Below are 16,485 nucleotides of genomic sequence, written 5' to 3'. Positions count from 1 at the left end.
TTCCTGGTCGCGGCGACTCCGGCCCCGACGTCCCCGCCCCCCCAGCGTGGCGGTTGTGTCGCATCCTGGCGGGCACGCGGTGCTCTTGGCGTTGTCAGTTATCGACGTTAAACGCCTTGAGTGAGTGAATTCGCGTTAAGTTAGAAAACTCAGCGCGGCAGAGCCTTGCAAATGCCCGAAGCTTCGACTGTAGCAGTTAGAGAGCAAAGACGCGGCGGGCCGGTTGCCGTTAGCTGGAATTGAATTCACCCTAAGTAGGGTGAAGTTTTGACAGGTAGGTTTTTCTTTCGGGTGTCCGTGTAGAAAATCTTCCTTAAAATCTGCAGCGCCACTATAACGAACATCCGTGGAACCTTCATCCACGTTCGCTAATTTGTTAAGATTTTGTCTCTAGTCCTGTGTATTCTTAACGATGAGCCATTTAATGGTAAATTGCAGACATTCGCTTCACCTTTTAATCGTAAGCGTGCATCCTCTGAGAATCAGGACAGTCTTCTAACATCAAAACTCCACTGTCCGTCCAAGAAAGTAGACTTTCTCCAGTTTTCCGAAAGTATCTATTACAGTTGTCGGGGTTTTTGGAGCCAGAACCCGAACAAGATTGCAAAATGCACATTGCATTTTGCTTTAGCTCTCTCGTCCCTAAAACAGTTGCCTGCATTTAAAACTGAAATTAATTTTGGTTCTTGAAGGTTCCAGGAAAGTTGTATCGTAAAATGTTGGCATTCAGATACGATGTTGTTCTCTTATGGTTTTATTTAATTATCTAATTAACTTGACTGTTCCTTGTAAAGTGGTCGTTGGGTCTAGAGCCGTACTGTCTCCTCGAAATATAACGTGAGGTACAGATGTAATTTTTTATAATTCTTAATAGCCAAGTAAAAACTTTAAATGTACCTGGGAAATCATTTCTAATATGTTTTATTTAACCCAATTTATCCAGCTATCAGTTTCAAATTAGTGGAATTAATGACAAATGCAGCTAATAGGGAATTCTTAATGAGAAATTTTATGTTTCTTTTGTAATAAGTTGCTGGAATCTGGCATGTATGCCGGATCTCCGTGTGGATGCTGAATTTTCATTGGGAATTCTTGATCTGTATTTAGCTTTTACTGTTCTACTGTTGAAAAAGGTCTCCAAACCGAGATTGTTGGAACATACTGAAAAGTGGTTTTTGTTTTTTTTTTAAGTAACTGAATCAATTTTATTTCTAAAATCTAATTACTTAAAAGTAAATAAAGTTGAGAATGTAGCTTCTCAGTCACACTAGCCACGTTACATGTTCATGGTAGCCACAGAGAACCCCCCAGTGGCTCCTGGGTTAGACGCAAGTTTAGACACTGGAACGTTTCTGTGTACTTTTTATTGTATTCCATTCAGGAAGCACGTCCCATTATGAGGGATGAGAAGCATTTAGTCAAGGTGCCCTTCTGTCTCATATAGGCACACTTTTTTTTTTTTTTTTTTTTTTTTTTTGGTAATCCTTGGGTAATACTTGGCAACAGAGGGATATTCTGTTCCCCAACAGCCTTTCATCTAAGGGTTTCAACATCACTTGTCAATCTTTGCCTCAACCTATTTTTACATGGTGGGCGTTGGGGGGGGGGGGGGTTACAAAGTGATGTTTTTGCTAATTGTGTCAATCCTTCTCCATTTAGCTGAGCAGCTTTCCTTCCCCACTTCCCCTGCCCTCTATACTTTTTTTTTCTTTTTGGAGTATCACAACATATTCTTGGGCTTTTCTTTCATTCACTATGTTATAATCAATTCCTGTCATTTATTTTGATGCTCCAGCTGTCCCACATTTGCCTTTTGAATCAGTGTCCCTTCAACATGAATCCTATTAGTCTTTAAACACAACCCTATTAGTCTTTAAGTGTAAAACAAAGCCCCAGTTCACTTTGTACTTTCTTGTTACAAACCTGTAACCAATGATTTCTCCAAAAAGCCTGTTTCCTTTTAGACACCAAGGTTGGTGTGATATATGGGCTGGGTGCTACTTGGGTATAATCTTGTCTAGGCCTTTCAGTGGGTATCTAAAGTACATGTTTCCTTACTCATAAGTTTGTACTCATATTTCCAGTAAAAGTTTAATATGGGATTTTTTTTGTTTGCTTTCTCTTATTTTATACTTGTACCTCTTTTCTGTTATAATAAACACTAGCATTAATATATTGTTTATGCTACAGTATGTGTATAGTGGTTTCAAAAAGTGTAATACCAATGTTACTATCAACTGTAGATTTACTCAGTAAACTATTAAATTTATTTGCATTTCTTTTTGTCCTTATAGTTTATATTAAGGATATAAAGTTCAGAGTACTCTGCTCAAATATTTGCATGTACTCTGAGTCTTTTCTCTGCATGGTTAGGTGATCAATTTGATACACTTCAGAGGAGAAGGCAAATTGCAGCTGAGAGGCTATTTAAATAGGCACTGAACAGCAGAAACATGTTAGCCCAGTCTGTAAGAGCAAAATATTTACTGGTTGTTGATTGGATGGAGCCAGGATTTTTAATAATATTGAATGTTGGGTACGGGGGCCCTAATTGGATGGAACCACAGTGTTACAGTTCTCGTAATACATCATAAGGCACCTTTTATTTTCTCCAGGTTTAAGAAGAGGCAAAATTGGGCTGTCAAATGGAAAAGTTGTTGCAAATAATCACCCCTTTATTAATTAGGTTTTATATCATGAGTTTCCCCCCTTGAAGACCCTCTTTTAAATTACATTGGTCCTATTAACTATTTTACCTGGGGGGTCCATGGGATTACATTTTAATAAGCCAATCCATGACTGCTAAAGATTGAATTTTAATTTATCATTCATTATGTTAGAGCATCTGTCTAATATGGAATGTTTTAGGGCACTGGGTATTATGAAGAGGCGAGATTTAGGCAAGGTGTTCAAGAAAAAATATTCAGTGACATTTGTTAAAGATGGTAAGGCAAACTTTTCTTGGGGCATTGAGATAGGTGTAGGAATCACTGCAATGGGAATTTACAGCGTGGGTGAGAGCTCGGGCTCTACTCCAACTGAGTACCGCGTAAGTGGAAATCTATAGCCAGGGACCGGAATCTATAGCCAGGTTAATGAATAGAAAATTACTAAGAGGAAACATCTGAGGTAAGGGGGATTCTGGCTAAAATGACCTAACAGGGTTCTTACTGAAGACAGATCAGCAGGTGCCTGGGTGGCTCAGTTGGTTAAGTATCTGACCCTTGATTTTGGCTCAGGTCAAACCTCACAGTTTCATGGGTTCAAGCCCTGCATCGGGCTCTGCGCTAGCAGCGTGGAACCTGCTTGAGATTCATTCTCTCCCCGCACCCCCCTGCCAGTCCTCCACCCATGCTGTCTTTGTCTCAAAATAAATAAACTCAAAAACAAAAGACAGGGGACCTGGGTGAATCAGTTGGTTAAGCATCTGACTTCAGCTCAGGTCATGATCTCACCCCGGTCAGACTGTGTGCTGACAGCTGGGAGCCTGGAGCCTGCTTCAGATTTTAACTGCCTCTCCCTGCCCTTCCTCTTGCGTGCGTGCGTTCACACCTGCGCTGTCTGTGTGTCTGTCTGTCTCTCTCTCTGTCATATAAATAAACATTAAAAATAAATAATAAATAAAGGAGTGATCAGACATCACCTGGGAAATGGTAGAGGATTAGGAACTTGATCAGATATTGAGGGTGATCATGTAATTAAACTGACTTAATTAGGGTTCTTGCTAAAACTAGATTTTACAAGGAAGTGCACAGATAGTCCTAGGACACTGAATGGCAAATGCTAGACACAAATTAATGCACACCATATGATTTGATATGAAGTTCAAAAACAGGCAGAATTACAGTTTTATAAGGCAGAATAGTGCTTCCATTTGGAGAGGAGAAAGGAGTAATTTAGATGAGGCATATGAGTGCTTCGGGTCAAGAAATTCATGATAGTGTACTGTACACTTATAATTCTGAACTTGTTTGTATAATTCAAAATGTTTGAAAAAGGAACTCAACTATAATTTCTAAATGTTTGAAAGGACCAACGAAATGAACATAAAGCATAAGTAAAGAAGGAATAAAAAAGGCAAAATTTAATGGGAAAAAAAGGTGAGGTTTTTTCAAAAAATAAATAAATAAATAAACTTTGGGCAAAGTCTGATTTAGCACTCCACCTACTCCATCCATCTTATACCTGTAAGACCTAGGGGAGAGGGTCACATCTTTTATGTGAGGGGTTTCTAAGCTGATTCCCCATTGAAGTAGAGCAGTATTTGAAATGTATTCTGAGTTTATTTTGTTTATTTTGTTTGTTTGAATTATGCTAGTGCTTTAGATCAAAAGTTGAATCTCACTTTTTAGGCAAGTCAGATGTTAGTTTTCAAGAGTTTTCTGAAAAATGATTGTTTTCCTGTTCTGTCTTTATCTTTCCCAGAGCTAGTCCTAAGTTTGATAAGAAAAATCCTTGGGTGTATGTGTATGTGTTGGGGGAGGCAGAGGATAATATTCCTGATCTGTTCACATTTTTTCCCTAGCACTTATCACCAGCTGATAGAATACAAATTTATGTGTTTATTATCTGCTTGGCCCTTAGAAAGTGATAAAAAATCTAAGGTATGGGGCATTTTCTGTTCACTGCTCTCTCGCATTGCCTACTGTTATGTTGCAAAGAGAAGGACCTTCAAGATACTTGCATAATGAATGAAGGCATAGGCTGATGTAAGGATTTGAAGGCAACTGGGGCTAGGTGGTTTTGCCAGCTGGATGAACTCAAAGATGTCTGAATTAAATAAACCATTTGTGCTGGGGATCCTCAAGAACACCCTTACGCTCTGCAATGCAGTAGGATGCACAAGACTCCTGCTGTTAAACCCGTTATGGTTTATTACAACCAAACGATACAGATTAGAATCAGCAAAGGGATAAGTAAGACACAGGATTAATTCCAGGACAAACCAGGCACAAGCATCCAGGTGTCTTTTCCCAGTGCAGTCAAATGGGCATTGCTTAATATTCCTAGTAATAATAAATTACCAAGGAAGCTCACCTGATACAGTAGGCTGTTCAGTTGGGCTGTGGTAACAAAAATATAGATTGGGTGGCTTGTCAACAACAGAAGTTTCTCACAGTTCTGAAGGCTGGGAAAACTCAAGATCAAGATTCCAGCAGATGTGGTGTCAGGTTAGGGCCTACTTACTGATTAATGAAGACAATCTTCTCACTGTGTCATCACATGGCAGAAGGGGCAAGGTAGCTCTTTGGGGTCTCTCACAAAGGCACTAATCCCATAATTACCTCTCAGAGTCTTCACCTCCACAAACTGTCACACTGGGGACTAGGTTTCAATATATGAAGATGCAGGGAGGTGCAAACATTCAGTCTATAGCACCTGAGCTCTGGTGTCCTAAGGTTTTATCGTGGGTCAGTCCTGTAGGCCTACACCACCTTCATGACTGACTTCAGCCACTTAGGCTCCAGCCTGAGTTCAAACTGTTAGAACATTGCCCAAAGCCTCAGGCGTATAAAAACATGTTTACCATAAATCACGTTGTTAGCATAAACTATCTGGAATTCACCCAGACTGGTATTGTGTGACCCAAGGCCTCAGGCGTACAAAAACATTCTTACCAGGCAGGATAGTCCATGGACGTCTCCCACAAGCCCAGCCTAGAGTAGGTCTGAAGACAGGCCTTTCTCAGGAAAGTGCAGGATTTGAGCAACCCAGACCTGGGTTAATCATTTCTTGCACATCACCTTGTCACGGTCATCCAGGTATGTTAGAGAGTAACAGTAACCTCAGGAGTTCAGGCTTTTGAGGTAGAGTAACCTGTATTCAGACTCTGGCTCTTCCTAATTGGTGATCTTGGGTCAGTGACTACTCCTGTCTCAATGTAGGTTGCCTCGGCTGTTAAATGGCAGTTATAGTAACTATGTTGATAATCCTTTGAGCTACCACTGCTTGTGGCACAGAATAGGTACTCCGTAAGTGGCGATTGTTATGTATATTTCTGTAGTATACTACTCTATAGTTTCTAACGGCTTTTATGTAATACGGCTTTATCTTTTGCAGAGAGCTGACTAATGAATAATGCTTCATGATAGCTGAGTGACGCCTGTTACTTAAAGATTGATGGTATGTGGCGAGAATCCACTGGTACTTAATGAAGAGGAATTGAGATTGACCTCTCCGCTAAATTCAGACACCATCTTGAGGGACTCTGGGAACGAGAAGGGTTCAGTCAGATTTTACTGTCACACCCACAGGATGCCAGCCATTGATCTTTTCTCCTGTGGTGAGTCCTTGTTGATGCTCCTGTCAGGGACTGGTTTAAACTGGCCTGTGAACGGCCTGTCTTGTCAAGGTCTAAGCAGTCCTGTTTCTGTGCTAAGAGAGGGCTTAAGTAGGTAAGAACATCCTGATGTCTGAATCCTTAGATTTGGGAAGGAGGGATAAGGATGTGGGAGATGTTCTGCTTAATCAACATGAGATGCTTTTTTTTTTTTACGTGAGATTCATTATTGTTGGCCAAAGAAAACAACAACTTTGGGGCACCTGGGTGGTCCAACTTCAGCTCAGGTCATAATCTCACGGTTCATGAGTTCAAGCCCCACGTTGGGATTCTCTCTCTCTCCCTCTCTCTGCCCCTGCCCCACTTCTGCTCTCTGTCTCTGTCTCTCTCTGTCTCAAAATAAATAAGTAAACTTAGAAAAGAAAACAACATCTTTACCTGTCTAAACTTTAAATTTCATTGTCTATAAAATGGGAATATTAAACTCTTCCTCCCAAAGCCCAAACCCTCCTTCTGGTTTCAGATGAGGCAGGCTGCTTAGCATGTGTGTCAACTCTGGAGTGGCTTCTAGGCTTGTGAGTAGAAACTTTGGGTAGCCTGGGTTCTCAGGTTTTATTTCTTCTTCCTAAGGTCATCTTTTTCAAGATTTTTTCTGTCTTCATGAGGAGAAATCAGAGGGAGAAAGGACAGTGACTAGGTGTCTGACAAATTATTCTCAGGTAAGTAGGAAGTTTATTCTTTTATAAAAGTACATGTTCTTCCTGCCAGATAGACCTGTTTTTTTCTAATAGAACACAGAGTTTCTTTGTGCATATAGGGCCTGCATAGGGACTGAATACCCAGCTAAATTTCCTCAGGTTTCAGGATATTTTATGTGGTTGACAGATGACATAAGGAGATGATACTGTTACCGCAGTATCTACTAATTCAGTCCAACTCTCATTCATGTTGATTGTGTGCTCTTGTCTTGCTTTGATACTCTATGAGGGAGTGGACATGTGTTTTTCAGAATTTGTGCTGTCCCTGGAGGAATGATTCATTCATTGCCAGCATTTGTTGTGTCTGTAATGTACTCAGACCACGGTAAATCCTGTCATTAGAGAAAAATAAGATTAGAAAAGAGTACACTGTAGCTGTGGTGAGATACCTGCAGTCAGGTGAATGAGGTGCTCTTAAAGCTACATGACTGGATGAGCTCACCAGTGAATATGTCCAGGTAGAGAGGAGAATGGGCATGAGGACCATCAAGCCCTGGAAGAGATGATGGGAGAACATGGAAACCTGTCTAAGCTTTGGGTCTCCCATTCTCTTTCTCCAGTGAACATTGGTTTAGATGGCAGTTGCTTGATGCCAGAATGTTTGTGATGGTTTAGGATCTGGTGATCCTTGAGGATGTGGCTGTGGAATTCACCCAGGAGGAGTGGACTTTGCTGGATCCAACTCAGAGAAACCTGTACAGAGATGTGATGCTGGAGAACCACAGGAATCTGGTTGCAGTAGGTAAGGCTGGTACCATTTCTTCATTTAGCTTTTTCTGGAAGAAATCTTTCCTTTTTTTTTTTTTTTTAAAGGTAGGCTCCATGCCCATTGTGGGGCTTAAACTCAAGACCCTGAGATCAAGGGTTGCATGCTGTACCGACTCAGCCAGCCAGGCGCCCCTTGCTTAACTGTGTCCTAGTGTCTGTGCTGACTACTGGCAATGCAGTGGTAAAAAGAGCAGATGTTGTTTCTGCTCTCACTGACCTTACCTTGAAGTGACTTCCTCTTGAAAACGAAGATCTGTTCATTGTACTGGCCTTATTGTCTGTATGGATTGAAAGGCTTAGGACTTAAAAAACTTGTATACAAGTTTGAGCCTGGGTTTTAGGGGAAAGATTGGCACCTTTTTTGGTGAGCAATGAGGAAGTGTGTGCTTGTATTTTAGTTTCATTTGGAAGTTTATTGGTTTGAAAAAAAAAAGAACGTTTATTGGTTTGATAAAGTTAGCACAAACATTTTGTTTCTCAAGTTCTACCTGACCGTATCTGGTGTCCCTGCAGAGCAGAATCTTGATCCTGGTTTGTGGAACTATTTGTCATCCCTTGCATGTTCTTCTTACATCAAGTGTCTTCTTCTGAGAGCCAGGTGCTAGCTATGCAGACCTGTTCTGATCTTTCAGGTGGAACAAGAAGGAAAGCTGAGGATAGTGGGAGAAGTTCTGCAAAGTAAGGGAAAAGGGAGATGTGATTCTTTATGAAAAACAGCAGGAATCCATGAGAGCTGCAGTCCATTTGGAAATGTTAAACAGGAAGCTTTTGAAGATGGATTTTTCCTGAGAATGCTGGTGCCTTTGGTTTCTGAGGTTCCTTGGGTCCTTCAGACTTCTCTTTAACTTTTCATCTACTTTCTGAAACTTCCTTTTGACCTGACAGTAGGTCTATTTCTTCTTTAAATTCTGCATTTAGTTCTTCATTCATTTTCTTTCAACTTTGTTTTCCTGGTTATGTTGCTCTCTGTTCACCATCAGTCTCGACATGTATAGAATCATTTCTTAGAGAGTCACCTACCAGTTTGACCAGCACCCTTTTTCATTGCCAAACTCTTAATATAGTCAGACTTTTCAATCTCTATGTGTTCATGTCTTTTTTATTTTGTAATCTATATTAAGTCAGTCTTTGAAAATAAATAGGCATTGGTCTTTACTTTTAACAACTTCTTTCCATCATTTATTCCTCCAAGACCTTAATTTTTTTTTTTAATCTTATTTCAGATTGGGAGATTTGTCTTAATACCAAATGGTCAGCACTTCAGCAGAATATTTTGCAGGGGAAAACACCCAATGGGTAGAAATGGTAAAATTCACAGTGTGTAATTCCTTGCCTTCCACAACAGTGGAAGTTTGGAAATTCCATAAGATAGAAAAGCAGCACAAAACCATAATAGCCACTTGGGACTAGTGTTATTCATCCTAAATTAAACTGTTTCTCATAGAGTCTCTGAGCATTATGAATTTGACAAGTACTTTAAACACTCCCCAAAATACATTCATACATTGTTAGCTCAATATTTCATATATAGAATTCAGATAAAGTTTTTGAAAAGTAATTTCATCTTGATCAGTTATCAGCTAAATGCTATAAGAATCCCTGTGAAAGTAAAGACTACAAAAGGAAAAAAAAAGACTACAAAAGAACTTTTTAGCAGAATGGTCTCTTCATTCTGCTTGAAAGCACTTAGGTCTGGAACCATGTGTTGCATACAGTGAAAATGGAAGAGAAAACAAAAAACTTTAGTCATACTGATTGGTTTCCTCTATAGCATAACAATTCAAGGCAGAGGAGAGGATCTCTGAATGTAATAAAGCTGGAAAACTTTTATAAGACCTCACCAATCTGTTCATCAACAGGAGAGAAACACATTGGAGAGGAATTGTTTAACCATTGGGAAGAAACCTTGAGTGAACACTGCTGCTTTAAGACTTACAAGAGAGCTCACAATAGAAAGAAAACTTGTGTGATCAGTGTGTAAAAGCCTTTACAAAGAACTCTGCCTTTATCCATACAACAAAACTGATAATGGAGAGAACCCTCCTAACTGTAATCAGTGTGAAACACCTTAAGCCAAAATGCACATCTGGTTCACAAGAAACCTTGTACTCCAAAGAAACCTTATAAATGCACTGTCAGAAAGGAATTCCTTCTTCCTCACACCTTAGAGAATATGTAAGAATTCGTAGTGGAGAGAGGCCATATGCCTTTAAGAAATGTGGGAAAGCTATTTATCATTCTACAAGCCTTTTTGTACATGTGCAGATTCGCAATAGAAAAAATGTCCTATAAATCTAAAGAATGTGGGAAAACCTTTAGTTGATCTTCATATCTTATTCAACATTTAAGAACTCAAAGTGAATTAATGCCTGTGGAATGTAAGAAATTTGACAAAGCTTTTTCTTGTTCCCTAGATCTTGCTAAACATGTACAATTTTATACTAGAGAGTAACATTATGTTTGCAAAGAGTGTAGTAAAGAGTTTACTTGTTTATCAGAACTGAATACTCACATGCGAAATCACACCGGAGAAAAACCACAAGTGTAGTAAATGTGAGAAAACCTTCACTGATTCTTCAGGTCTTAAACACAGAGGAACTTACACTGGAGAGAAGCCTTATCAATGTGAGGAATGTGGAGAAGCGTTTGTTAGGTCATCACACTTTACTGTACATATAAGAACTCACACTGGTGAGAAGCCTTATCAATGTAAGGAATGTGGGAAAGAAAGCCTTTAGTAACTCATCTTGCTTTGAAAATCCCATGCAAACTCACCCTGAAATGAAACCCTATGATTGTAAGCAGTGTGGGAAAGCCTTTATTTGATCCTCCTTTCTTATTCAGCATTTAAAAATTCACAGTGTAGAAAGACATTTTGAATGTGAGGAATGTGGGAAATCACTTAGATACTCCTCATACGTTAGTCAACATGAAAGAACACATACTGGAGAGAAGCCATATGAATGTAAAAAATGTGGGAGAGTCTTCACTATTTCATCAGGCCTTACAGTACATGTGAGAACTCACACTGGTGAACGACCTTTTGAATGTAAGGAATGTGGGAAAGCCTTTACTCAACCCACATATCTTATTTGACATTTAAGAACTCACAGTGGGGAAAAGCCATATATAGATGAGGAATGTGGGGAAACGTTTAGTACTTCATGCCTTACTAAACGCATAAGAATTCACACTTGAGAGAAGCTTATGCTTGCAGAGAATGTGGGAAAGCCTTAAATACTTTCTCTTTTTAACTTGTACTAATTCATTATAAAGGTAACCTTATTATGAGGAATGTAGGAAGCCTTTAGCTCTGTCTTGTATTTTACTGTTCAGCTATGATTTCACAGTTGTGAAAAATCTTATAAATGTAAGAAGGGTAGGGGTTTTTTTTTGTTTTGTTTTTTTGTTTTGTTTTTTGTTTTTTAGTTTTATCCTTCATTTGGGGGAAATATGAAAGCACACATTTGGTTTGAAAATGTGTGCACACATTTGAAAGCACACATAGGATTTGAAGAGATCCTATGACTGAAAGAGATATAGGAATGTCTTTGATCTTTGTTATTAGGAAACACAACTCACACTGGACAGGAATGGTAAATTATAAATGTAGGGAATGTGGAAAAAGGCTTTGTTAATTTTATTTTACATGTAGTAAGTCATGTTAGATTATGAATGTAAAAGCAATACTTTTACATATATTTTTATAAAAATTGAAATCCTAAAAGGGTTTTTAAAATGAAAAGCCTTTGCTACAAAGGGTTTTTAAACAAAATCTAAAAGTATAAAAATTTTGGTAAAGTATAGAGTACAAATTTTCACTTACTGCATATAAGAAAATTGATACTTGAAAAGAAAACCAAGAAAAGCATTTTTATTTAAATGAGTTGCCTTTCTGTGTGTGTGTCTTTTTTTCAAAGTAGACCCACAGTTTTAAAGACTAATGATGTTGAACATCTTTTCATGTACTTATCATCCATTTATTGTTGATGAAGTGTGTGTTCAATATCTTTTTTCTTGTTAGAGTCTTTGGTTATTATTAAGTTTGGTTTTCTTAACAGGTTTATTGAGGTATAATTGCCATGCAACAGATTGCACATATTTTAAGTGTACAGTTTAAGTTTTAATGCATGCACATATCCATGAAACCATCAGTTGTTTTCCTGTACACTAACAATGAACAAATAGAATTTGAAATTGCAAACACAATACTGTTCACACAACAAAATATGTACTAGATCTCTCTAGATCTAGAGGAATACTGCAAAATTCTGATGAACAAAATCAAAGAACTGAATGAATGGAGAGATATTTAATGTTCATGGATATACTCAGTAATTGTCAAGGTGTTAGTTCTTCCCAATCTCACTAATGGGTTCAATCCAGACAAAATTCCAGCAACTTATTTTGTGGGTATTGACAAGCTGATTCTGATGTTTATATGAAAAAGCAAAAGACCCAGAATAGCTAACACAGCATTGAAAGAGAAGAACAAAGTTGGAGGACTGAAACTGCCTGCCTTCAAGACTTACTATAAACCTTGGGGCAGCTGGCTGCCTCACTAAGAAGAATGTGATCTTGGGGTCATGAGTTTGAGCCCCACGTTGGGTGTAGAGATTACTTAAGATTAAAAAACTAGATTTACTATAAATCTACATTAATTAAAACTGTGGTATTGATAAAAGAATAGATCAATGGAACAGAACAGAGAGCTCAAATAGGCCACATAAATAGTCAACTGATCTCTGACAGAGGAGCAAAGGCAGTGGAATGGAGTAAAGATAATTCTTTCCAACATATGGTGCTGGAACAACCAGAAATCCACATGCAAAACCATGAATCTTTACAGTCTATATTTATAAAGATTAATTCAAGATGCATTATAGACCTAAGTAGAAAACACAAAACTATGAACTCCTAGAAGATAACATAGGAGAAAACCTGGATGTCCTTGGGTGTGGCAATCCTTTTAAAATATAACACCAAAATAAATAAATAAATAAAACACCAAAGGCATGATCCATAAAAAATAATTGATAAACTGGACTTTATTAAAATTTAATATGCTCTGTGAAAGACATTGTCAAGCAAGTGAGAAGACGCACAGGTTGGGAGAAAATATTTGCAAAAGACGTATTTGGGTAAAGGACTGTTATCCAAAGTACACAAAGAATATTAAAACAACAGTGAGAAAATAGCCTATTAATAATTGGTCAAAGACCTTAACAGACACTTCTCCACAGAAGATGTACAGATGGCAAATAAGCATTTATGAAAAGAGGCTCCACACCATATGTCACCAGAAAAATACAAGTTAAAAGGAGATCCCACGACACGTCTGTGAGAATGGCCAAAATCTGGAACACTAACAGAGCCAAATGCTTTGCTGGTGGGAATACAAAATCGTACAGCCAGTTTGGAATAGTTTGGTGGTTTCTTATAAAACTAAACATACTCTTACCAAATGATCCAGTATCTAGGGTCCTTGGTATTTCTCCACAGAAGTTGAAAACTTGTCTGTTCAGAAACCAGCACATGCATGGTGTTGGGTTTTTTTGTTTTGTTTGGTCATGGATGTTTATAGCAGTTCTATTCCTAATTGCCCAAACTTCAGTAGGCAAATGAATATCTTCAGTAGGTAAATAACAAACTGGTGCATCCAGACAATGGAATATCCAGCATTTGAAAGGAATGAACTATCAGGATTTGTAAAGACCTGGACGCACCTTTCATACACATTACTAAATGAAAGAAGCCAATCTGGAAAGGTTATATCCTTTATGATTCCAACTCTATGACATCCTGGAAAAGGCAAACTTGGAGATCATTGGTTGTCAAGAGTGGAGGGAGGTGGCTGGGGGTATGAATGGGCAAAGCACCTTTGAAGGCAGTGAAAATACCTTGTATGATGCTATAGTGGTGAATATGTCATTCTATATTTGTCGAAACCATAGAATGCACACCAAAAGTGAACCCCAGGGGACTGTGCCTGGTTATGACATGTCAATGTTGGCTCATCAGTTGTAACAAATTAACCACTCAGGTATGAGATGTTAGTAATGGTAGAGGTTATGCATGTGTGGGGGCAGGGGTATATGGGAAATCTGTGTACCTTGCCCAGTTTCACTGAACCTAAAACTTGTTTTAAAAAAAAAGTCTTAAAGTGAATAGAGATCTTGAACCCCCAAACTGTGGGCAGGGAGCAAGATGAAATAGGTCTCTAAAACTACTCAGTTAAAAATATGGTCCTACGGGAAAGCAACTATGATTCAGGTAGCAGAACTCCGCAAAGAATCAATCATTCCTGTGGCTCAGTAGTGCCCCTTAAGGAATAGGCAAGATGTTCCTGTTTGACCTTCAGAATTGCTATGGACCATTGGCTGCAGTGGGTCTTCCATTCTTCCCACCGACCCACCCCCTTTCTTTCTATGATAAGCAGCCAGCATTTTATTATTTTTTTTAAGTTTATTATTTTTTTCAGTCTTCTCTTCACCTAGTGGGGCTCAAACTCCCGACCCCAAGATCAAGAGTCATGTGCTCTTCCAACTGAGTTAGCCAGGTGCCTCCCACCCATTTCTTAATATGAATATCTCTTCTGATTATCCTTTCTTTCTCTCACAATTATATGTTGCGTGTGTGGGGAGTAAATAGCTTGTCTCTTTACTTCACAAATCTTCAAACTGAGAATAACATACTCAAGCCAAACCTTTTAAAATAGCCTTTTCCAGATTGGCCCTGACTTGGACGTTAAGGTTCTGGACATAGAACTTGAGTCTGATACTATAGGCACAAGATTTTGGCATGGTTTTAATAGGCAATGACTATTGTATGTGTGGAGGTACATAAAAAATTTGTGGCAGATTGATGGTTTTAAAACATGGCCCACAAATTCTTTGACATTGTTGCCTTCCCTTGACTTTTACCTAGAGGAGTACAATATAAATGATGCCATATAATTTCCCAGTCTAGGCCATAAGGGGCCATGCAATTCCCTCCTGGTTATCTTCGCATGTTCTCTTTTGGGATACTCCCAGTTAGTATTCTTCCCTTGGAAACAAGAAGGAGTTATGCTGTAACATGGAGGGGCTACATGGAGATGCTTCTCTCAGCAGTCCAGCTGCTCTCAGCCTTCTAGCCATTTCAGGGAAGGCACCAGATGCATGTATGAGTCCCCAGATGACTCCAGCCCTTGGCTTGAGCTGTGTGAGTCTTCCCAGGTAAGGAAGGCCCTGGTCATTGTAGGGCAGAGACAAGCCATTCATTCATTCCCACTGCATCTTGTCCAAATTCCTGACCTATGATCTGTGAAAATAACAGAATGGTGGTGGTTCCACACCAGCACTTTTCAAACTTTTTGACTTCAGGACTCCTTTATACTCTAAAATTGAGCATCTTCATTTTATGGGCATTGTATCTATGAGTATTTGACATATTAGAAAATAAGACATGTTTTAAATTTTTGTAACTAATTTCATAGTGTACCTAACATTTATGAATAACTTTTTCAAAATGATAACAAATGTGAGAAGTGAGAGTCTCTTCTTGTCCAAACTTCAGTGAGGGTCCTGAACCTTCTCCTGGGTCCATCTGTGCACTTCCTTGTAAAATCCAATTATAGCAAGAACCATGCTAACTCAGCAAGAGTTTCCCATTCTCCATTAATGAGCATTCTTGATACCTAGTTGGGTTCCTCATCCTCCACCATCCTTCAGGTGGTTTCTAATCACCCTGGCCTGTCTTCAGCAAAGATTCTGTTAGGTCAGTTCAGCCAGAATCCCCCTTACCCCTGATCTTTTCTCAATAATTTTCCACCCACTGACCTGTATATCCTGTTCCTTGGCTGTAAGTTCCAACTTACCCATGCTGTATTCAGACTTAAGCCCAATCACTCCCCTTCCCCCTCACTGCAAAGTCTTGTTGCAGTGGTCCCTATACCTGTCTTAATGGCTGAAAAAAGTCCACTTTACCATCTTTAACAGGTGTCTTTAAGTATTTTTTCTTCCTTACCAGATGAGTGACAAGTTTTACAAAAAAATTTTATAAATCATTTTGCCTAGCTTAATGACAACTGGAGTCTCGTACCTGCTTCTGAATTCAGTTTTTTCCCATAAGTTGTTTCGGATGAAGTATATATAGAAAATTCGGTTTCAGTGAGCTATATAATTGGAAAAAAGAAGTATTTTCAGATAATTTTGGATATTTGATACTTCACCAGAACTCAACTAATGTGTTTCTTAAAGATTAGTTGCACTGTGAAGTATGAAGTTCTGTCAGTGAATTCTTCCTATTCTGTTACATTAAAGTCCATTGATTTTTCTCATATTTTGAATTGATATTTTACCCATGTGCGACCTTGTGCCATCATGTGTTAGTCATATGGGAAATAGTTCACTACGTTATGCATATTTTTCAAATGTTGGCCTATTTTATTATCCAGCATCAAGCATCATACACTAATACAATTATTGATCATAGCAGAAAGGTTTGTAAATGTTAAGAAACAGCCAACATCATGGTCCCAGGTATAGATTTTCTAAATTTTCTGTTGCCTCAAGGACATTTTTAAGGAAAACTGGATTTTTTATTTCTCATGAATATGTGGCAATAAGGAATACAATGTGGCACTTGCCGCCACTGCCTTGATTTCTGCTAAGGTGCCAGCACTTTTACCCACCATTG

General features: G+C 38.7%; 2 protein-coding genes across 2 annotated transcripts in view; both read left to right on the top strand.

Annotated features, from left to right (window-relative positions):
• Nucleotides 1–6,120: 6,120 nt before the first annotated feature.
• On the top strand, nucleotides 6,121–12,804 carry ZNF559 (zinc finger protein 559). The gene is given in 13 exon segments (XM_053220306.1): nucleotides 6,121–6,283; nucleotides 6,911–6,999; nucleotides 7,654–7,780; nucleotides 9,030–9,102; nucleotides 9,251–9,413; nucleotides 9,578–9,767; nucleotides 9,770–9,814; nucleotides 9,817–9,870; nucleotides 9,873–9,935; nucleotides 9,938–10,079; nucleotides 10,081–10,344; nucleotides 10,346–10,532; nucleotides 10,534–12,804. Coding segments are annotated over 13 exon segments (2,031 nt in total). The 3' UTR covers nucleotides 11,005–12,804.
• The window catches only part of LOC106979037 (zinc finger protein 177), a 41,156-nt gene continuing 30,908 nt past the window's right edge, over nucleotides 6,238–16,485 (top strand). Inside the window, exons 1-3 of the mRNA XM_027050140.2 lie at nucleotides 6,238–6,283; nucleotides 6,911–6,999; nucleotides 7,599–7,780. The gene's annotated coding sequence lies outside the window, so the exon portion shown is untranslated. The remainder of the gene's footprint in view (nucleotides 6,284–6,910; nucleotides 7,000–7,598; nucleotides 7,781–16,485) is intronic.

The sequence above is a fragment of the Acinonyx jubatus genome, chromosome A2 (genome assembly GCF_027475565.1).
Source record: "Acinonyx jubatus isolate Ajub_Pintada_27869175 chromosome A2, VMU_Ajub_asm_v1.0, whole genome shotgun sequence".
NCBI lineage: Eukaryota > Metazoa > Chordata > Mammalia > Carnivora > Felidae > Acinonyx > Acinonyx jubatus.
This window is presented reverse-complemented; position numbering and strand designations above follow the sequence as displayed.